The sequence below is a fragment of the Leptonychotes weddellii genome, chromosome 4 (assembly GCF_054177405.1).
Source record: "Leptonychotes weddellii isolate Sample4059 chromosome 4, ASM5417740v2, whole genome shotgun sequence".
In the NCBI taxonomy this organism is placed as follows: Eukaryota; Metazoa; Chordata; class Mammalia; order Carnivora; family Phocidae; genus Leptonychotes; species Leptonychotes weddellii.
The window spans coordinates 113,474,215-113,498,734 of NC_138372.1; the positions used below are offsets into that span (position 1 = coordinate 113,474,215).

The 24,520-nt window shown below is 37.1% G+C and overlaps 1 protein-coding gene across 1 annotated transcript in view; it reads left to right on the top strand.

The window, feature by feature from the left end:
- C4H8orf34 (chromosome 4 C8orf34 homolog) overlaps positions 1-24,520 on the top strand; it is a 347,083-nt gene that overhangs the window by 83,761 nt on the left and 238,802 nt on the right. The window contains 1 exon segment of the mRNA XM_081816087.1: positions 14,260-14,288. Coding sequence (XP_081672213.1) covers positions 14,260-14,288 — 29 coding nt within the window.

Sequence of the window (24,520 nt, forward strand, 5' to 3'; positions counted from 1 at the left end):
TCGATGGACATCTTGGCTCTTTCCACAGTTTGGCTATTGTGGACATTGCTGCTATAAACATTGGGGTGCACGTACCCCTTCGGATCCCTACTTTTGTATCTTTGGGGTAAATACCCAGTAGTGCAATTGCTGGATCGTAGGGTAGCTCTATTTTCAACTTTTTGAGGAACCTCCATACAGTTTTCCAGAGTGGCTGCACATGTCATTAGTTCTTATTTGATCTTATAATAGCTTCAAATTGGTAACTCTTTCTCTAATCTGACCTTTATCTCTAATCTCTATTATGCATTGTTTTATTTACTAGCAAGACATTGGAAATGGACTTTTCCTTCAAGGTGTGGTCAAAGGGAATATTCAGTGTCTTGTTATTGTGGACCTCTCTTTCCAGGGCCATAGCTGTTGATAGGAAAGTTTCAAAGTTTTTAGTGATTTCTTAATTTTCATACTTTATAATAGAATTCTCTCTGGCAAGGTTGGACTTTGCTTTATCTTAGTTGTGCTGTCCAAAAGATGGTGACATATTTTGGAAGCATTTTGTTATGTACCTGAGATTGACAGCAAAAAATCATTTATATCCTTCAAAATGATAGAATTATCTCAGTTCTTCAGCTGTCAGCTTATCCAGACTTAAATTCTCTCTCTCCCTCTCTCTCTCTCTTTCTCGACAGGATTCAGATAATAACAGGAAAGACTAGATATTCTCTCCAATTTGCATACGGGATTTTTGTTTTAGTAACAACTGTACCATGCTTCTTTTTCCTGGATTTTTGCAAACCTTTCAGTGTGATGTTTTATCTTAAAGTCAGTCAGGAGCTGACACTCATGCTATGATTCTCTTAAAAGGTAGATGTGCTAGAAAAACTTGCAGTGGCTAGTAATGCGGCATAGTCATAATGTGGTAGGCATAGTGGATTTTTGGTGCCTGGATCCCTCCCTTTGCAGCATTTCCGAACGTTCTTCAAACATGACTTTCTCATTCCAGGAGCCTGGATTCATGCCCTTTCCTTCAAGTGTTTGTTTCCATCTGACTTTCAAGTAGTGAGAAAAAACTGTTTCGGAATAGGGAAATTGGGAAGATAAAAGACCTTCACATCCCCAAATAATGTATCTCTTCTAGTGACTGTGATTGAAGGGCCTTAGGGCAGTATCCTTCTCAGTGCATTATATTAGGGCCCATCATCTTATTACTGGTGATGTTAACCTCAATCTGTTGGTTAAGGTGGTGTCTGTCAGGTTTCACCACTGTTAATACTTTTCCTTTTTTTAGTTAATAAATATCTTAGGAGAGATACTTGAAGACTGAAAATATCATGTTTCTTTTTCACACTTTTACCCAGTAATCTCAGCATCCATTGGTAAATCTTGCCTAAAACAATTATTACTGGGGTTTTCTAAAAGATGGCTTCTGTTTCTCTCTTTCCTTTATTCATTGTAATTCTTCTTTAATGGAGAGAAGGAAAACCACCCCCAGAATAACAAGGTCTATTCACCTTTGTTCATGACTGGTCATATTTCTTTTTATCTAATATTCAGATATGCATATGGATATGAATATGGATATATGTATATGTAGATATGGGTATGAATGTGAATATAGGTATAGGCATTTATCTTCGGATATTGATATAAAAGAGAATAAAATACATATTCCAAAATTAATTCATACTGATTTTTCTTGGCTTTGAATATGCTAAATTTGTCAGGTTGAATTTATTTAATAGCTTTTTCAAGAAACCACAATCTAAAAGGGACAGATTTGTTAAGAGGTCTTGATATTTCTCTTCTACCTACATTTTCTATGCCTACTCTCTACCTGGATCAAAGACATGTTCTAAAACCTAGCAAAGTATCTCCAGGGATTTGTGCTTCAGTAGAAGTATGAGATAGCACTATTAGTAATTATTGCTTTGGAATGGTCTAGTGTCCATCAAAATAAATAGTATTTCTCCCTAGAATGCTTTGTGAGAATAAGGACATATGAATATATAATTCATAATTTTAGGAAACTTTTCCGGAGAATGAAAGAAAGAGTAGTACACTTGTAGTAGACATTTATTATGTTATTCTGAATCCTTCTCTGTTGAATAACATCTCATTTAACTATACTCACATACATACACTCATGTACATGTGTCTGAGGTTGTAATTAAACTGTAAATTCAGTCATTGTTAGGTACACATTTTTAAAGTGTTTTTTAATATATAATATTATATACTCTGTGCTGTCTTAGTTCTATCCTTTTTTGAGACCATAATGTATATCATGTAGAATAGATGCAGGGGCTGCTGTGGGAAATGTCATGGGTCCCGCGCTGCCACTCACTTGCTTCCAGTTGTGAGTATACCATTTGACCTCCTTCCTCAAGTTTCCTCTTCGTTAAAATGAAGTAATTTATCCCCGATTACCATCAAGAATCTCTCCAGTTTTCACAGGTCTTTATTTTAATGATCTATAATCTATATTCCAAAATAAAATTGTATTCATGGCTTACAGATTGTGGTTCAACCTGCTTGCATTCTTTATTTTTTAAGATTTTGTTTATTTATTTGAGAGAGAGAGAGAAGAGCACATAAGTTGGGGACAGGGGCAGAAGGGGAGGGAGAAGCAGACTCCCCACTGAGCAGGGAGCCGGATGTGAGGCTCCATCCCAGGACCCTGGGATCATGACCCGACCAAAGGCAGACGTTTAACTGACTGAGCCACCCAGGCACCCAACCTGCTTGCATTCTTCCTAGCTCTTTGTTATCCTCACTCTGTTCTTCCTGCATTGTGACTTTCAGTATTTTGGAGTATCTCCGGTGTATTCTCCTTTCATTCTTTTTCATCTTTTTCTCTCACTTCTGATCTCCCTCTTCCCCTGCCCAGACTGAACTGTGGGCCACTTTTACCAATATCCTCGTTCCCTATTGTTTCCAACCTTCTGTTGTGTCTCTATGTGAAATTCCCGTCTTTGAATAAGTGCTGCCATCTTCAGCTCTTCTTCACCAATAAGGCTGAGAGCTCCAGAGAAAAATGGCAGGGCCCAGCTGAACACTACCCTACAAATTCTTGGTTTCCAACATGTTACTTACCTTGGTCAGTTCCTCCCTTTCTGCACTCTTCCTGCAACTATGAAAAATCTACACACCCCTATTTATTCCCTGCCTCACTGTGTTAGCAATTAGCTTGCCTCCAACTTTATAGAAAAACTTAACTGTAGAACGTGTAGCATGTGTTCCCCTCTACCCATCTGCATACGTAAGTGCATCCACATCTGTCCTGCCCTTCTCTTTCCATTATCAAGAGAGCAGGTGTTTCTCTTGTTTAAGGCCAAGCTTTCCACCCATGATCTTGATCCCAGTTCCTGCCCAGTCCTCTGAGATCTGATTCCATTAATTACTTTGTCTTTTCTGTATGTGGAAATCTTTCTAATTCCATTCCCCCCAATATTAGTTTTGTGACCTTAGGAAAATTTCTTAACCTCTCTGTGTCTCAGTTACCTTTTTTGCAAAACTGCAATAATAATGGCACCTATTTGTTAGGGTTTTTGTGAAGATGAAATGAGATGGTGTGTATCTAAAGTGCTTCATATGGTGCCTGGTATATAATAAATGCTCATTAAATGTTAGATATTATATTTCTATTACCATGTAACAAATTACCACAAACTTGTGGCTTTAAAAAATATAAATTTACTATCTTATAGTTTCTGCAGCTCAGGAGTACAGGTGTGGGTTAGCTGAATCCTCTACTCTGGGTCTAGGCAAGCTGAAATTAAGGTGCTGGTTCATACTGTGATCTCACCTGAGGCTTCAGGGTCTCTTTCCGTGCTCACTCAGGTCATTGGCCAAATGTAGTCCTTGCTCTTGTAGCACTAAGATCCCTGTTTTCTCATTGGCTATTGGCCGGGGATTGCTCTTAAAACTAGAGGCCGTTCTCAGGTTCTTGCCTTGTGATCTTCTCGTAATGGTAGTTTAGTACTACTTCTTTGAGTCCACTGGGGAGCACTTCTCTGAAGCTTGGCCTTCTTTTGAAAGGCTCACCTGACTAGGTCAGGGCCATCCAGGATAATCTCTCTCTGATTTACCCAGTGAACCAGTTAGTAACCAATCAGGAGAGTGATATCCTTTCATATTTGATGGTCCCATCATGCAGACTCAAAGAGAAAGGATTACACAGTTGTGTACTTTGGGGGCCATCTTAGAATTCTGCCTACCACATATATTATTAGTATTACTACTGTTTACCTTAATAGCCTGTAACATGCTCCAGCTAAGCATGGCGCAACAGAAATGTAATGTGAGCCACATGTGTGATTTTATATTTTGAAACAGGCACATTACAAAAAAGCAAAAAGAAGCCTGTGAAATGAATTTTAATAAAATATTTTATTTAACCCACTATATCCAAGTTATCAGTTTAACTTGTATTCCATATAAAATTATTATTGGGATTTTTTTTCATACTGAGTCTTCAAAATCAGGTGTGAATTTTAATTTATATCACATCTCAATTTGAGCTAGCCACATTTCACATGTTCAATAGCCACATAATGAGTGGCTACCGTATTGGATATCACAGCTCTCATTAATGTTAAAAACAAACACACATGAAGACTCTTCTCTTGAATTTGAGTTACCTCATTACAGTATCAGAATTATTCTTCTTTCATACAAATTTTCAAAAGAAATAATGAACACTCATTATTTCCACTTGCTCATCTTCCTTTCTCCCTTCAGTGTGGCTATGTGATTGCACCTGCCATTCTATTGAAACCTTTCTCACTATGGTCACCAATTGAATCCACATTGTCAAACTGAATGAACACTTTTCAAATCCTCATCTTACAAAATTGCTCTGGTAGTTTTAACACCATTGATTATTCTGTCTTTCTTCAGATGATCATCTTCTACTTCCTGGGACCTGGCCCTTATTTATTTGATCCTCTTAGATGCCCTTCACACCATTTCTTGTAGGCTTCATTCTGGGCTCTTCTTTCTTCCTGACCACTTTAAATACTGTTCCCACGAGTCATCCTTTGTTCTTTCAAATGGCTCTCTGTTTCCATTGTCATCCTCCCTCATAGTTTTAACTATCACCCCTACACAGCTAAGTCAGGTGAGTATATTGACCATCCAGACGTTTACACTTTATACAAAATGTTTGAAGCATATCTTCACTTGGATATCCTACTGCCATGCAAAACTCAGTATATCAAAGTAGATCATACATCTCTCTTCAAACATGACTTTTTTTCTGCATACTTTTCTTCAGGTGATGGTACCATCGCTTACCAGTTCACCCAAACTGGAACCCTTTAGACTCCTTTCTCTTCCTTGCTGTTCATAACTAACCAATTACCAAATTTTGTTCATTTTCCCTCTGGCTTGGGTTTGATTCTCTTCACCCCTATTAGTACTCCCTTGTTCACACTCAACATCACCAACCACATCATTGGTTTACCCATTTGACATGTTATGTTTTGTCCCATTTCATTCCTGTCCTAGGACAGAGAAAAACAGATGCAGTCCCTGCCCTTACTGAGCTAGTGGCTGGCTGGATTGCAATAACCTTATGTAGGGGAGTCTCATGGCCAAAATCTCTGTGGCTTCATACAATATAAGTATTTTCTTACTCAGGAAGTAGCCCGATGTTATGTGGTAGGGGTGCAGACTACTTCCATCCTGTTATTCTGCCATCTTCAGTACATGACCTCCAACGGTCCTGCTGAAGGGGGAGGTTTCTAATGCCTAGAGGTAAAAGTAATAGTGCATTACACCTGACCACATTGCACAACCAGCTGTAAATAAGGCTGGGAAACGTAGTCTAGCTTGTGTGCCCGGGAGGAACATGGAAATGGCTTGAGGAATGAATAACTAGTCTTGCCCATGCTCTTGTTTCTTAGTTCCTCCAGTACCTCACTGTGATCGTTATGATGGATCTAAAGCGAAAACCTGACACCCACTTCTTGCAGATATTCAGTGTCTCCTTAAAACCTCATAGAAGGTGCTACATGATTTGACCCTTAATCCTATCTCAGTGTCATCTCTCATGACTAGCCATTTATGCACTAACAACATGGGAGTTTTTCACACTTACTGAAGTTCTTCCATTTCACATATTTGCTTATGCTGTCCCTGTTCCCTGAAATGTCACCGTCACTTCTCTCCAGGGCTTCTGTTTCTGCTAAGTTACTCCTATTCCTCCCTTTAGCCTCAGCTCAAATACCAGTTCGTCGAAAATGATTTCCTGTTGCTGTCCTTCTCTGGACTGGATTTGGTGCCCCCTTTTTGTGCTTCTGTGTTTTTCTCTGAACACATTTCCTTGCTGTTACCTGCTTTTCACTCATCTCCTCCCTGGTGCCAGGGCCACTCTGTACCTGGCCTTTCTCAGCACGTAGCACGTAACTCAGCTATGATTTGCTGAGTGAGTGCCACCTGTGATTCCATTTCTTCCTGATCCCTCTTCTCTGAGACACCTCCCTTATTCTTTCTTCACTGCTGAGCTACTTCTTACTTCTCTACATGTGGGCCTTTGATATCAGATGACATGGCTTTGGTATTTGTAGATTTGATTTGTTTGCTGAGATCTTTAGCTTTGATTGTGGCTTATCTATTGAAGGAGTAATGCTTAAAAATAAATAGGTAAGTGAGTAGGTAAATAACAAACTAAAAGCAACAGAGTAGCAGTTCCATATTATATGACATTGGTCAACAGAATCTTTTCCTTAGCAGAGTTCTGTTTCTAGGGTAGCAGTGCTTCCAGCATTTTCTGAGCCTGAGGCTTTTGCTGCTTTTGGCAGTTTTCTCTGAAATGAGGCAGCGATAGGATGCGTATCTTTAGTCCATCGGACGTCGGTCTACAGATGCAGTTCATGAGAAACATTGGCTGGAACTTTTCCAAGGGAAAGAGCCCGGCTGTTGAGAGGACAGAAGACAGATATTTATGCTTCGTGACTGATAATAGCAATCTCGACTCAGCCAAGAAAAAATAACAAATGACTTTTTTAGTTCATCAATCATGAACATACCAAGAAAGTCTTGTCTGACAAACAGCCTGAGGAGTTAGAGGATGACAGCCTGTGAATGAGAATGGAAGCAGATAATGTGGAGCTGTCTATCCATTCATTGCCACATAGATTTATCTAGTCTTCATACATTAAAAGATGGTTGACATGTGCACCCAGACCTCAAGTTTACCTTTTAGTAGGAGGGATAATTGTGAAAAGCAGAATTTCAAAGCCTTATATAAGGCGCCTTAGGAGGGGCTATGGGAATGTAGAAGAACCTCTGACAAGGGGGTTTAGGGCCAACCTGATGGAAACTATATCTGAATGGAGTCTAGAAGGATGAAAAGATAAAGCTAAGGTAAAAGGAGAAGGAAGATGTGTTATGGGGAGAGGGAGGTACCTGGCAGAGAGAGAAGCATGTGTGTAAGAGGAAAATTTTATACTGTTGATGCATAAAGGATGAAGTGAGTAAGAAAGGCTATGAAGAAGGAAGTCTAGGTGACAGGGCAGCCAGGGGTGAGGGCTTCTGTGCTACAGGGATCTTGTAAGCAGGTCATCATCCCGTGTTTTTGAATAATCACTCTGGCACAATGATTATAGTCCATGCCTCAAGGCAAAGATGAGATGAAGAGAGCCTAAAAAAGCCATGGGATAGAAAACAGAGAAGGGGGCTGAGTCCTTGGTTTATATGAAGGAAGGGTGCACATAAAGAGAAAAGGATGTGTTTTATTTATTTATTTATTTATTTATTTTATTTTATTTTTAAAGATTTTATTTATTTATTTGACAGAGAGAGAGACAGCGAGAGTGGGAACACAAGCAGGGGGAGGGGAGAGGGAGAAGCAGGCTTCCGCTGAGCAGGGAGCCCGATGCAGGGCTCAATCCCAGGACCCTGGGATCATGACCTGAGCCGAAGGCAGACGCCTAACGACTGAGCCACCCAGGCACCCCTGGTTTTTTTTTTAAAGATTTTATTTATTTATTTGACAGAGAGAGACCACAAGAGAGGGAACACAAGCAGGGGGAGTGGGAAAGGGAGAAGGTGCTCAATTCCAGGACCCTGAGATCATGACCTGAGCCGAAGGCAGACGCTTAATGGCTGAGCCACCCAGGCGCCCCGTGTTTATTTATTTTTTTTTATAATCAAGGTGACTGGGTGCTCTCTCTACCTCAAATAAAAATTCAAAAGGGTTTTGGGGTAAAGGAGGAGTATTGTTTCACACTCCAGTCGCAGATACTGTTGGCACATCCAAGTGGTTTGGATAGCTCTTCTCTGGTCCCAGCAGTCAAGTACATACATATAAAAGTCGCCTATTTGGAGAAATTGGGTTAGGGATATAGATGTGGGAATCTTCAGTACATAGGGAAAGACAACACACACACACCCCATCAGCACTTGAGATACAAGTGATCTAGCTGAGGAGACTGAAAAGGGTGGGATGAAAACCAAGATAGAATTTTCATAAAAATCGAAGAGGGAAAATATTTCAGAAAACTGAAGTGTCTGAAGAGGCAAATAAGTTTATAAGAAAAAGATGGAAACCTATTCCACTGTGTGTGCAGCTATCTCCAAGCTCCACTTCCATTGTTTACTGCCGTGGGATTCATAATAGTGAAAAGTTGGAAATTAAGTATCTTTTATTAGAGAAATGGATAAAGAAATCATGGTACATTCACACAATGGTACACTGTATATAGCCATTAAAAATGATATAGAAAGTAGTAACATGAAAATATAGTTAAGATACGCTTTAAGTAAAAAGCAGGTAACAAAAGTGTGTATATTTCATTTTGTCTTGTATATATGCCTATATAGACCTACAGTATTTATATGCATGCCTATATGTGCACAAAATTATTTGAAAGAATTCACAACCAGCTGTTATCATTATTTGTCTATGAATGGAGGCTTGTTTTCCTTTTTCCCCTTATTATGTTTTCTATTTTTTTTGGTGATAAACAGATATTGGCTTGATAAAGTGAAATAAAATAGGTATCTTTTTGTAGTAGAAAAGGTTCCAGTTGATTACATGATCAGGATGTGTATAGAGAACAGTTTCAAGAGGATAGTGGAAGCAGAGGCTAGTAGGTAGGGGTTGGAAGAGTGAATGGACAGTAAGAAAGAGAGACAAGGAATATGACACTTTGAAAAGTTTTGATGAGAAAAGGGAAGGTGTGAAAGAGAACATAATTAGTGGAGGAAGGTAAAGGATGTTAGGATTTTGAGTCATTTTGGTTTGGTTTTTCTTTATTTTTATGCATGTACACACGTGTGTGCGTGTGTGGGTTTGTGTAACAGAGACAGGAGAGGCAATTACAGAGAATATGTGTGTCTCTCTGTAAATGTGTAATGGGTTTTAGGGTGATCAGAGGAAACCAAAATAAAGAACTTGCAGATTCAGGTAAAGAACTTGCAGATTCAGGACAGAGAAGGAAGATAATAGATGGAACAAAAACCAGAGAAGGTAGATGGGGATGGAATCAAGAAACAGGTGTGGAGATTGGTCTTCCTAGGGGAAAGAACATATCGTCCTCTGAGATTAGAGAGAACAGTGTAAATGGCTTGTTTAAGGGGGTAAGATGGTCAGAACATCCAGGGAGTTTAAATCTGATAGTCCTTTAACAGTGAGCAAGTCTTTTATAATGAAGAGATGGGTAGGGGCCTGATGAAAACCCTTAAGGTTTGGAAGTGTCCTTCAAAGACTGAAAGAGTCAATTAATCAAGGATAAAAATTGGTATGTGTTTCTAGAAAAAGACTCAGCAAACCCTGACCAGGGAGCCAAATCTAGCCTGTGGTCTGTCTTTGTGGCCCATGAGCTAATAAGCATGTTTCTTACATTTTTAAAGTTTGTTTAAAAAAAGAAGAAGAAATATATGGATATGACACAGACCATATGTGACTTGAAAATCCTGAAGTATTTACTATTTAACTCCTTACAGAAAATTTTTCCAACTTTGTTCTTTGGTAATCAAATTGAAGGTAGAATCCCTCACTTTGTATCAGGAATTCCATTTGCTCTAAAAGCAGTCAGCAACCTATCTAAAGAATGTTTTAATTGGCAAATGGTCAGGGATAGGTCTGAGGTATGAGCAGTGTTCATTTGTTGATATGTGTGATGCTTACATAGGTATTTGCTTTAACACTATGCATGACTCCATAGTGTGCTGGGACAGTGACTCAAAAAATAATCCCTAATTTGTAGCATTTGCCAATTTCCATGGTATAAGTACTCCCAACATGGCTACTTTCAGGCTACCAATTAGTACTGAATGAGAAGTTGGGAAGAAATGTGCAGAATTGGTTCTCAACAAGCCAGTTTGGGCCAGTTTGGGATTTTTTCCCACAGGGAAACAAATTTTGGAGAAATAGCTCATTCCATTTCATACCATATGAATTTTCTGACCTACTCTCGTGAATTAATTACACTGACTAAACTGTAAAGACTTTTGAAAAGTTTCTACTTCCATTTTTTGTAGCTACAGCTGAATTTGAACTCTAGGGCTAAGCTGATACCTGGGAAGATGCACATCTTGGTGAAGCAGAAAAGCTGTTGTTTCCTTGATAGAGCACAGCTCAAATTTAGGAATGTGAGAACTGTGTTTTGGCATAAATTTCTGATACTTTGAGACCTCTTTGGAGATTAGAATAAATGGAAATGCCCATAAGCTGAAGGACACAAATGGAATCCATCCAGATAGAGGTTGACCTTTAGGAAGACCGTGTGTGCCAGTATGCATCGAGAGTTGCACAATTAAACTCTGGGCCTTCTTTCCTTACAACATATTATAGTAACCCACTGTATTTCCCCTTGCGTATTTTCCAGGATATTTTATTTTCTGTTCCCCACTTCTTCTCAGCTTCTATAAACTTAAAAAATATAACTTAAGATATGAAGGCTTTTACGAGTTAATGAAATGGCCAAAAATTGTTAATCTCCTCTCAGGGAATAGCTGTGAATGCTCTGGTAGGCACTAGGAGAAAAAATCTCGGCTCCTCAATATGAATTGTTCTCATCACGGCTTCATGTTTCTGTAAAGGAACATTTCTTTAGCGCTCTTTCAACTGCTTTTAATCAGTTTAAGCTTTGATTAAAAATGAAATAACAGGGGCGCCTGGGTGGCTCAGTTGGTTAAGCGACTGCCTTCGGCTCAGGTCATGATCCTGGAGTGCCTGGATCGAGTCCCGCATCGGGCTCCCTGCTCGGCAGGGAGTCTGCTTCTCCCCCTGACCCTCCTCCCTCTCATGCTCTCTCTCTCTCATTCTCTCTGTCTCAAATAAATAAATAAAATCTTTAAAAAAAAAAAAATGAAATAACAAAAAGTGAAAAATTTCCTATGTAATTTGATATAAATAATAAGGAGCTGATAGAATTATATATATAAGAGAGTGGGGATTTGTTTAGATAATTTATTAGGCAAAGTCATCAAAATATATAAATGTTAGGAAAATATAATAATAGGTATTTGAACAAAATATGTAAGACCAAACACCTGGAATAATTAGAGGCATAATTCCTTTCCCAAACAACGTTTCCTGTTTAGCTAGTTTGAGGTTTATTCTGGGACCTGTCACTTCATCGTACTTCAATATCTCCTCATGGCAACCTTCTCTTTATCTCCAGTTTCCACTGGCAAATATTTCTTTGTCTTGCAAAAAAGCCCCTGATGTGTGTGAAGTATCAAGAGTAATGGACAGTACATGTTCTGCATGGAGAACAAACAATGAATCATGGAACACTACATCAAAAACTAATGATGTAATGTATGGTGATTAACATAACAATAAAAATTAAAAAAAAAAAGAGTAACGGACAGTAAACAGATGCTGCAAGGAGCTAGCTCATAAGTGATAGGCAAGTACCCTGTGCCATGTATTCTCATTATTCAAAGGCCTTTTGACTTACTTGCTAGATCTTGGCTACATTCTAGATAGGTGAGGTATTATTATCTTTATGAATAATGGATTGCATAAATATGAGGGGTAAAAAATTTAAGGATCAACTGAACAATTTCTAACAATCTAATGAGAAAACTCATTGCAGGGCCAAGGGCATTAATGCAGAAAGTTGAAAAACTCAAGAGAGTTTAAAAGACCCCAGTCAATTGAATCATGGATTATTTAATTCTAAATAGCTAAGTTTTATGACTTTGGATGAGAAAGAGAGTTTTGTTTTGTATATCTTTTTTCTCTCTTTTTAAAAATAGATTAAGTCTTAAATATTTATTTTTAAACCATATGTTCAGTTTTAATCTTGAACTCACTGGAAAGGAACACTTCCTCAGTACTATAATAAATGTAAATACCAAGCATTTAAAATGCATATTTGGCTTCTATAAACCCGAGTAATGTTTTTTAAATCTTCTATAGGCTGTGACGTAAACCACTTGATACTCTGAAATTCCTACATTAGCTTGAAATCAGAGTCATTCTAAGTGACATTCATATTTGTATATATTTTTTAAACCCAAACATTCATAAGTGTGTGACTTCTGTGAGGCCTTTCGACATGTGTATGATCGCGCAGAGCTTTGGGGTCCCTCGTCCGTCGGCATATGCTCCCCTACTGCCGTACCACTGTATCTCGGAGTTCACCGCCCACCCCAGCTGCGGTGCTCCTTCATGAAGTCGTCTCTCCTTGAGCTGTCTTTATAATACAGCAAGTCCCTGAATAATTGTTAAGTTAGGTCCTCCAAAATCCCAATAGTGGTAGCTAGACTCTCTTTTAGCATAGTGACACATAAAAATTCTTAGTTACAGTAACTTTTACCAAAAAAGAATTTCAGAGAGTATTGCGATGAAGAATGTGTCTCAAATACACCTGTGTTTTAGTTTTATCTACAAGGGGAAGTGTTATGCTGCTTACTGAGAGGAAGTAGGGCATCTTTTTCTACTTTGTGTATAATTGATTTATGAGGTCAGTGGAGAGCGAAATAATATACAGCAATCGACAAAGGACAGAAATTCTGTACAGACATTCTGTACCTGATCAGGTGAGGGGATTTTTACTCAGACTTATTTTCTTGCTACTCTTTTCAGGTTCTTTTTTCTAACCCAGCTTATTCTTTCTTGGGCTTTATTTATAGCCTGCTGAACGTTGGCTTCAAGCTGTTTTTATTTTCTCTGTGTTTCCTTTGACTTCAAACCTTAGAACTTTCCTTGTCTCTTGGCCCATCCTACACTGGTGTTTGACACCAGCTTCCCTTTACCCTCTGCCTCAAACCTGAGGGCTGGCTGCACTACTCCTGTGCCTGGCCACAGTGTGTTCAGCCATAGACACACCATTGTTCGAAAGAAGAAGTGAGGAGATGGGAGGATGATGTCTTTAACCTGGCATGTCGAGATTGAAATGCCCATAGGGACTCAGCAACCAGCTCAGGAAGAAAGTCTATGCTGGTGATAAAGATTCCCTGGTCATCACCATATAGAGAAATAAAAACATCATTGGTATGAGTTAGATTACCACGGGAAGCTAAAGAAAAGACAGCTCAGCAAAGAACCCTAGGCATTTCAGGGAAGGACTCCCTACCCCCAAAAAAGAGGATTCCTGTGAAGAAGACAGAATGAAGAGAGAGGGCAGCATTTCAAGGAGGAGAATGAGGTTAAAAGAGCCTGTTATCACAGATAAATAAATTAAGGACTAGAACTTTTTACATTGCTGACTTAGACCAATTTTGGCGGAATAGGAAAGACAGAAATTTGATATACAATGAGAAATGCGTGGATAGTTTGAAGGCGAACTTGTGAGGAGGAATCATTTATCCATTGGCTCAAGAAGCTGTCAACCTAAGAGAATATGGGGCAAATCCCTTTAACTCTGGTCTCTGTTTTTTCAGTTGTAGAATAAGGGAATTAAAATAAATGATCTCCAACCACTGTTCTGCTATAATATTTTATCACTCTAAGAGTCTAAATCAATTCTTCAGGAGGAACAAAATTGTAACATGCTAAGCTGTACTTGATTGTCATCTCTACACTTTTCTTTGCATGTTTGCTCTGCATTTAACAATCTGCAAGCAGTATGGTACTTGTTTTGTTTTTGTCACACATTTGCACTGTTTCAGCAGTTCATGCTGTTATAGTTGACTTAAATTCCTAATTTGTTTTGTTAGTAGAAAGGATATACCACATTATTTTGAAGCACTAATAAAAGCCAAAAATAGAATGGAAAATGTACTAATTTTACAAATAGAACTTTTGTTTTTGTTTCTAACATTGGGTTGTTAAAGACTTCTTCTAAAACTTTTTTATACATCTCTTTTGAATCCCAGGTATTGCAATTTCAGATGAACTCGATAAGGTAAGTTGAAGAGAAAATGTAGAATTTACATTTTATTTTAATTCACTGTCTAAATGAAAGACTTTCTGAAACATAAAGTCTTCAAATATAATTTATTTGGTACTAACTTTTCAAAACTTCCAGTTATATGCTTTGATTCTTTTATGAAAGTTATTGCATGAAGTATATATATCACCTACTCTTCAGAATCAGGAGTTTTAGAATTTGGTTAGAGAAAACTGAATCTCACTGAATCACTAAAAAAAAAAGAAAACTAATCATATTATATTACGTAAAATATTTTTTTCTGTACATGATGATGAAGATGAGGATATGGAAGACACTTGTACTTTTCTATAGCTATCCTTTGGAAAACTTAGTAAGTTTTTGTATTGTTTTATTTTTAAATTCCAAGATATGAAGAGAATAGGATGGTACCTTCACTGGGGTGATAGTTGTGAAGGTGGTGAGAAGTGACATCATTAGGAATGTATTTTAACAGTGGTGTCAGTAGAACTTGTTAAGTGTATCTGATGTGGGGAGTTGTAGAAGAAATCAGTCACAAATAAATAAATAAAATCTTAAAAAAAAGGGGGGGGCGTGTGGGTGGCTCAGTCGTTAAGCGTCTGCCTTCGGCTCAAGTCATGATCCCGGGGTGCTGGGATTGAGTCCCATGTCGGGCTCCCTGCTCCACGGGAAGCCTGCTTCTCCCTCTCCCACTCCCCCTGCTTGTGTTCCCTCTCTCGCAGTCTCTCTCTCTGTGTCAAATAAATAAATAAAATCTTTTAAAAAAAGAAGGAATCAGTCAATGATGATTCCTAGGTTTGGGAGATAAACAACTAGGTACACTGTAGTGCCATTTATCAAAATTGGAAAAACTGGGGAAAAGCAGATTAGGCAGATGGCAGTAACAGTAAGAGTTCTCTTTTGGCTTGTTTATTTTGAGTTGTCTATTAAGCATATTTATATGCACTATTACTCATGAGAGACTCAATTTAGTTATACATTTAGGAGTCATTGGGATAGAAGTTCTCATTTTTGTTTGGTTTGGTTTGGTTTGGTCTCAGGACCCCTCTACATTCTTAGGACAGAGGGCCTCAAGAGGCTTTGGTTTGTGTAGATTATATCTATTGATATTTACCATGTAAGAAATTAAGACTTCTAAAAAATGTATATGTTGTTCATTTTAAAAATAGCAGTGATAAAGCCATTATATTAACAAAGATAACGTTTTTTATGAAAAATACTTTATTTGCCAAAACAAGGTATTTGTGAGAACATTACATTATTTACATTTTTGAAAGTCTCTTTAATGCCTGGCTTAATTGGAAACTTCTTCATTTTCATAACTACTTCTGCACTCATTGTGTTATGTTGTTTTGGCTGAAAAAAAAAATCTGACGTCAGATATGTAGTTGGAAAAGGGCAAAGCACCTAGAAATAGCCATTAATATTTGGTGAATGTTGACCCAAAATCTCTCTAAACAGAAGACATATTACAGCTGGCTTGGTGGCTAGATACATAGATAGAAAGAAAATGATAGAAAGCATCATACAAGAAAATGGAATTCTATGAATCATTACATTTTAAAATAATAAACTATAATGTAATAATTGTATTATTTTTACAAAAACAATAAAGTTAGTACTCTTCTGTTCCAAATAGGATTATACCTTTTGAATTTTGTACCATAAAAATACATTTCTGTTTGACTAAATAATAAGTAAAATTTATCAATATACTTATAAGTATTAAGTAAGTCAATAAACCATCATGATATTTAAAAATTAATTTGTATCTATACTAATTCTGTGCAAAGCTAGATCTTGACTACAAACAATAGCAAGTAGAACAAGTGGCAGATGTGGTCTCCTGACTTTGTCCTGCTTTTGTAGTCTTCTTCCTCTTTGTGTCCATCATTGTCTTTGCCCCAGCTGGCCTCCTTCTTATACCACGACCTTCCTTACAACTTGCAGAAGTTTCATAATCCCTACTCCTGCATTTTTATTCTGTGTTCACTTTAAGTACAAAGACCTCATCATCTCTATTTCTAGGTTCATTTGCTCCTTCCAATATATTTTGCAAAGCCCTGGCTGCCTGAGCCATATATGAGCTTGTGTGATTTTGCTTGGCCCTTGTCCTTCCTTTCTTCTGGGTTCTAATTAGCAGTGGGGTTGGTGCCTACACCTTTTTTGTAAGCTAAAGAATATACTAATTGTTCTTTCAACTGAAGATAGATTTCACCCTCAGTGGATGCCATGATCCTTGATTAGTATCACCCTCAGGACACATCCGTACCCCAATACCCTCTCTCTTCCAAGTACTAGCTGAAAGGAGTTTCAATTTAACTAAATTGCTATTTTTCATTTACTTACCTGATATTCCTATTTTTGAAGACTTCATGGAAATTGATGAAATTTATTGTACATTTAATATTTTTAATTTTTACTGGGAAGATGTCAATAATTGTCATAAATAAACTTTTATTTAAAAATACTTATGTCAGTGTAAAGAAATTGTTCCCATTCTCATACCTAATTTTTAAAGAGTTCCTAGATAATAAAAGGCAAACACAGGCTGCCAGAGCCATAGCCACTATTCTTTGCCTGCCTGGAAAGCAGCTTTGGTTGGGGAGAGAGCTGGCCCCATGGCGCTCTCTGCTGACCATTAAGCTCACAGCCCTGCATTTTTCTCAGTAAGAAAATGTGACTCTCAGGCAGATACTAAAAAAACCCAAAAGGAATGATTTACATCTTGTGTTGACCTGACACCTATGTCTTTAATGTAATAATAAAAATCAATTAAGTTTCTTCCTTTTAATCTTCCATTAAAAATTTGGGGGGTTTGCTAAAGATCTGTTTTTCTTAACCTTTATAAAACTACCAATCATTTACTATCCTATTCCAATTATATTTAATTGTCATTTCTTTGAAATGATTTTTTTTTCCTGCGGATTTCAAAGTTAGTTTGTGAATTCTGATAAAGGTAGTAAGAATGATTAATTTTACTTAAAATGGAAACAGTAAAACAAAACAGAGGCTAATGTTAGTTTTTAAGGCTTTTATTTTTAGTTGTGGGAATTCTATCAATTTCTTATTCATTAGTTTTGTCCTTCCTCTTTCCTTAGCCCCTGTATTGGTTTTCTATGGCTACTGTAACAAATTAAAATAATGCAAATTTATTATCTTATGTTTCTATAGTTTAGAAGTTCAACATGAGTCTCTCTGGGCTTAAATCAAGTTATCATAGGGTGCATTCCTTCCTGAAGTTCTAGGGGAAATCTGTTTCCTTGCCCCTTCCAGCTCTTAGAGGCTGCTCTATTTCTTGGTGCATGACCCTTTTCCTCCATCTTCAAAACCAGAAACATCTCATCTCTGGCTAATTGTAGCCAGGAAAAGCTTTCTGCTTTTGTGGGATCATGTGATTAGGTTGGGGCCACCTGGCTAATCCGGATAATCGAATCTTAACATTTTTAACTTTAATCATGCTAAGTCCCTTTTGCCATTTAATGTAACATATTCACAGGTTTGGGGGTTGGGATGTGGACATTCTGGGGAAGCTATCGTTTTGCCTTACAGCCACTATTCAGGTTCAGATAGTATTACCTTTCATATCTGTATCTAATTCTTCAGGCTGCTACCATTCCAGTTCATCCTTTAAAATGCCATATAGTAGACATGGCTGGTGCCTGCTCAGTTTCTGTTCGTTGGGGCAGTGTGACCAAGCCTTCAAGTGCTGTGAGGGTTGGGTGCTTCTGGGCTCACTGTTTTCCTGAGGATTGCTTCAATCCATTGGGAGCCATCCTGCCCAGAGATGCCTGGGTTGGCCCTCAGTTAGTGACTGACTGAAATAAGACTCTGACTTGTCATTTACATTCCAGAGATCCTTATGAGATCAGGCTGTGAGTAGACTTTACCTGAACCCATATGTTTGCCTAGTTTCTTCCCCTGTCTTCTGCTTCCTTTACTCTCTTACAGGTTCACTTGAGAGACCCTATGAATATATCACCTTTTTTAGCCTCTGGTTCTAGGGAAGCTTACTTAGAGAATCCTGCTAAAAATTTTCCATGACTCTCTGGCTACTTCAAATTAAGTCCAAATTTCTAACAGAATAAGCGGTCTCCATTTTGTCACTCAAATCTATATTTTATGCTTTGCTTCCCTCTTTTTCTCTATTCAGAGTCTGTTTTGTGCTCAACAAAGAATAGTGTAAGGCAGCTAGACTATAGTACTTTTCATATTTTTTGTTTATTTCCACATTTTTGCTCATTGTCATTCCCTCCCTTCTAAGTTTTCCATTTTTCAAGCTCCAGCCTTCCCTGATCACTCTTGCAGAAAGTGATCTTACCTCCTCTGAGTTTTTAGAGGATATAGCAACCACATCACAAATGACACTTCTTGTCTCATATTATGGAAATTTTTGTTCACTGCTTGAAGAAATTGCCTGATATTTTGGAAAAATCCACAGAGGAAACCTTGGACTGAACCTTGGCTCCTGCCATTTACTAATTATGTGGACTTCAGAAAGTTATTTTTTTTTTAAAGATTTTATTTATTTATTTGAGAGAGAGAATGAGATAGAGAGAGAGCATGAGAGGGGGGAGGGTCAGAGGGAGAAGCAGACTCCCTGCTGAGCAGGGAGCCCGATGCGGGACTCGATCCCGGGACTCCAGGATCATGACCTGAGCCGAAGGCAGTCGCTTAACCAACTGAGCCACCCAGGCGCCCCTTCAGAAAGTTATTTATAGATGCTGGGCTTTAGTTTCCTTCTCTGTGAAATGTAATGGTTTTAGTAACTATTGAAAATAACATCAATTACTCTCCCACTCAAAAATAATTTTAGGCAGATTGCTAAAATGTAAAACATTTAAAAGGAATATTTGGGAAAATCATTTCGAAGGGAACAGAGCATAGGAAATATGTGAGTCCCCTGTGCAAAATGCAGTCTTAGGGCTCAATAATCACTCTGGTTGAGCCACAATTGAGCTTTTTGTTACTTGGTATCATCACCACTCACAGGATCATAGCAAACTAGTTGTTCACAGGGAAACTAACTATTCCTACTACTGAATCTTAAGAAAAATATCCCTCATTAATCCTCATGAAGTGGATACGTGTAATGTATCAATAATATTCTTAAAAAATTTTTATGCTTCTGTGCACCAAAGGGTATAATCAACAGAGTGCAAAAATAACTTCCAGATTAGGAGGAATATTTGCAAATCATATATATATATAATAAGAGGTTAATATCCAGTATATATAAAGAACTCCTACAATTCAACAGCAAAACAAATAACCAGATTTTAAAATGGGCAAAGAACTTGAATAGACATTTCTCCAAAGATGATGTACAAATGGCCAGTGAATATATGAAAAGATCCCCATATCACTAATCATTAGAGAGATGTAAATCAAAACCACAACGAGATACCATCTCAAACCCTTAGGATGGCTACTATCAGAAAAACTCCAGAAAATAATGTTGGCGAGGATGTAGAGAAATTGGAACTTTTGCACAATGCTGGTGGGAATATAAAACGGTGCAGTCACTATGGAAGACAGTATGGCAGTTCTTAAAAACATTAAAGATAAAATTACCATATGATCCAGCAATCCTACTTCTAGGTATGTATCCAAAAGAACTAAAAGCAGGATTTTGAAGACATATTTGCACATCCATGTTCATTGTAGCCTTATTCACAATAGCCAAAAGGTGGGAGCAACCAAGTGTCCACTGATGGATGAATAGAGAAACAAAATGTGATACACACATACAATGGAATGTTATTCAGCCTTAAACAGGAAGGAAATCTTGTCATATGCTACTACATGGATGAACCTTGAGGACATTATGCTAAGTGAAAAAAAAGTTACAGAAAGACACATACTGTCTGATTCCAGTTATACAAGGTATCTAAGGTAGTCAAATTCATAGAAACAGAAAGTACAATAGTTGCCAGGGACCAAGGGGAGTGGGACATGGGAGTTGTTCAATGGGTATAGGGCTTCAGTTTCACAAGATGAAAGAGGTCCGCTCAACATTGGTTTGGACTGCATCGTGAATGTACTTAACATTACTGAATTGTATACTTAAAATATATACTTAAAATTGTATACTTAAAAAATGGTTTAGGAGGTTCATTTGTTTTACTATAATTTAAAACAATGTATTCTAAGAGTAAATAAGATCATTAGTTTCATAGGAATTCTTTGAATAATGTCTGCTGACCTAGACAGATGTCATAATGCAAAAGCAAAGTATAGTTGGAACAATTCCACAGGAAGTCTAAATAGTGATGTATAGGACAGGGCTCCCTGGTGTTCTGGCTCAAGTAAAAGATACATTTTAGAGTATTTAGGGTTATAGATAGTTTGCATCTCTTTTAGACAACTCATCATTTAGACAACTCATTTAACCAAGTTAACTATTGAATGATAGCTTGAGTTTCTAGTCCTTGAATCTTTAAATAGGTGTAATAATAATAATAATGGATATAATAATAATGGACTATTTAGTGCATACTATATTCTAGACCTTGGGCTAAGCATTTCTTGTTGATTACACCATTTTACCCTAAAGAAAAAATATCTTATATTTGTCGAGAACTTACTGCATGCCAGGCAGTGTTCTAAATTATTTACCTGTGGTATCTTATTTAATATTTACCAATACTCTGTGAAATTAGGTACTATTATTCCCGTTTGACGAACAACAAAATTGGGATGCATAGAGGTTAATAAGTTTATCAGAAGTTATATTAATTGAAAATAGAAGTGGGACACAGACACATTAACCTCAGAGCCCATGCTCTTAACAATTATGTCATGTATGTGATATAGTTACTGTTAGTTATCAGTCTATTAGATGACAAAACAGGAGCTCTTAGAGTTTCATAAGTTCTCCTTGGTCCCACAGTAAATGGAAGAACTGGAACTCAAACCCAGACAGTTTATACTCCAGAATCTATACTCGTAGTCTCTCCAGTGGATTATGCCAGTACAGTTCCTATTACAGGTGCCTGGTGCAGAAAAATCACTCAATTAATAATTACTATCTTTATTAGAAACTCTTTGTTCAGGGCGCCTGGGTGACTCAGTCGTTAAGCGTCTGCCTTCGGCTCAGGTCATGATCCCAGGGTCCTGGGATCAAGCCCCACATCGGGCTCCCTGCTCAGTAGGAAGCCTGCTTCTTTCTCTCCCACTCCCCCTGCTTGTGTTCCCTCTCTCGCTGTGTATCTCTGTGTGTCAAATAAATAAGTAAAATCTTTTTTTAAAAAAAAGAAAGAAAGAAACTCTTTGTTCACAGTGCCTACTAAGTCTGCACTAAGCCTTGGAGAAATAATTGTGTAATAGCCAGAACTAAGTATGTTCCATTTCTCTAATCCAGTTTCACTTTTTGTGGTCTTTTACCATATTGCCTACTATCAAGACATTTTCTTTGAGTTATTTTATTATATTAAGAGCTTTAGTTCTAATATGATAGAAATCTAGAAAGGGAGGTCGACAGTGTAGTGTTCATTCTCACAAATAATGTTTCAACATGGAAGTTAAGTATATATGAGACCATGCAAAAGACTAACTAGGTACATAATAATGGATTGTATTTATCAAGCATACAGTATGACAGGTACTGTGCCAGGTGTTGTAAGTACACTTTCTTACTAACATTTGCAAGAGCCCTATTTTGAGAAAGCTCTTATGTCCATTCTACACATAGGACAGTTGAAGCCCATGGAGTTTTGTAACTTCTGTGAATTTACAGACATAGATAATATACTGTAGAACTCAGATTTGAGTGCAAATTTAACTCCAAAACCCATTTTCTTAAATACTATGTTATGTTGCCTCACTAACAAGTAAGAAGCTCAACAAGAGACTATTTTTTATTATTTCAGACTGGCTATCTGATGTGAGTAACATAATCTGATACAGACATAATATGCCATGGGCTTTCTAGCCACCTGATGATTGCCCCCACTAAGTATACCAGTGGAAGGACTGAAATCTTAACTCCTTCAAAGATAAGATATTTTTTCACCAGATAGATTTGTTTTGCTATTGACTTTCCATTTCTATTCATTTCTCCCAAGCAAACAAATCTGGATTGCATTCCTTGTGTGTGTATGTGTGTATGTGTGTGTGTGTGTGCGTGCACGTGCATGTCTTTGTGATTATTTAGAGAATGGTTTTGGGATTTAGGGCATACTTACACTGTTATGATCCTTTGTCTTCTTTCTGTGTTCCAGAATCTCTTGCCCACCCACATGTGCCCACCTACATGTGTATCCTATATTTTTGGCAGTAGAGGAAAATCCATAAAACTGCTTAATATCTTGTGTTGGTCATATGTTTGATTTATAACAAGCAATAGTCCTAATATTAAGGGAGACCACCAGTATAATTATTGTTCATGTTTTATCTTAAAAACCTATCTCTTAAAAATGAAATGTGGAAAGTGACAATCAAGGAAAAATATTTGCAGCTTACATCACAGGCAAATCTTAATAACCCTAATTATAGGATGCTTCTAAAAATAGAGAATAAAAGGCCTCAATTCCACTAAAAATGAGCCATATGAATAGATTGTTCACAGAAAAAAAAATGAAAATGTTCCTTAATCATATGAAAAGATGCTAGTCACCTCATTCAGAATAAGAGAAATGCAAATTAAACACCACTGCTTACCTATCAGACTTTTAAAAATCCCCAAGTTAATTAAAATACTCTTTTGGTGAGGCTGTGAAGAAATAGGCACTTTCAGACATTGCTGGTGAGAATGCAAAATGGTACAAACGCTATGCAGGGAGAATTTTCAACATTTAAAAAACTTTATGTGCAATACTTTTTGATTAGTTCCTTGAGTCTATTCCAAAGACACACTGGCAAAAATATAAAAAGACCTATGCATGAGGTTACACCTTGTCATGCTATTTTAATAGCAAAAATATAAAACAGCTAAATGTCCATTAAAAGAAAAATATTGGATACATTGTAGTGCCTCCACACAATAGAATATTATATAGCTGTAAAAATGAAAGAATCTCTCTATAGAGACTTCAGAGTAATTCCCAGGATATATTGTTAAATGAAAGAGGCAAGAAGAGGAAATGTGTTTGTAAGTGTGCTACCACTTATCTGAGTAAGTGTAATGAATATATAGATACATATTTGCTTAGATGAAAGCCAAAATAACAAGAGCAAAATCTGTCATACTGTAAAACACACAGACACACACATTGTTTTTTAAAGTTACATATAGAAAGGTGTAGAGAGGAGACTATAGGGATAGAGGCTTGATTTCTTAGAACTTTGAATATGTATGCATTTGGGACCACTTACATATATAATTTTAAATCAAAATAAAATCTTAAAACAGTAATTTTTAATAATCAAAAGCAAAATGAAACAAATCAGCACAACTGTGTTTCAGGGTTGATGGTGTAAACCCACTGAGATGAATTACTCCAAGTCATTATAAACACAGTGATTTGATTGTTCTCTGCTCCCTAAGGACAGAGGGAACAGCAGTACAATCTAAAGCTATTTTTGGCAATCGTGTCATTGATGAATAGTGTTGGCATTATTATAAAGAGATTATTGTCTATGTTTTGTGTGATATAACAAAGAATTAATTATGTTAATATCCTTAAGAACCAGAATTTTTGGCATAAGGGAAAGGAAATCCAGATGTAGGATGAATATTAAGTAAAAATCCAATAATCCTGTTTTTAAGAGGAAGTATCATTAAGAATTCATATTTTTTTTGATGAATCACTAAATTCTATACCCAAAACTAATATTACACTGTATGTTAATTAACTGGAATTTAATAAAAACTTGAAAAAGAAAAAAAAATTCCTGGTTTTTTAATTTATTTTTAATTTTTTAAATTCATTCATTTATTTCTTTTTTATGTTTTATTTGGGTGTTTATTTTTTTATTATGTTAATCATTAGTTTTTGATGTAGTGTTCCATGATTCATTGTTTGCGTATAACACCCAGTGCTCCATTCAGTACATGCCCTCTTTAATACCCATCACCAGGCTAACCTATCCCCTCACCCCCCTCCCCTCTAGAACCCTCAGTTTGTTTCTTAGAGTCCATAGTCTCTCATGGTTTGTCTCCCCCTCCGATTTCCCCCCCTTCATTTTTCCCTTCCTGCTATCTTCTTTTTCTTTTTCTTTTTTTTTAACATATAATGTATTATTTGTTTCAGAGGTACAGGTCTGTGATTCAACAGTCTTACACA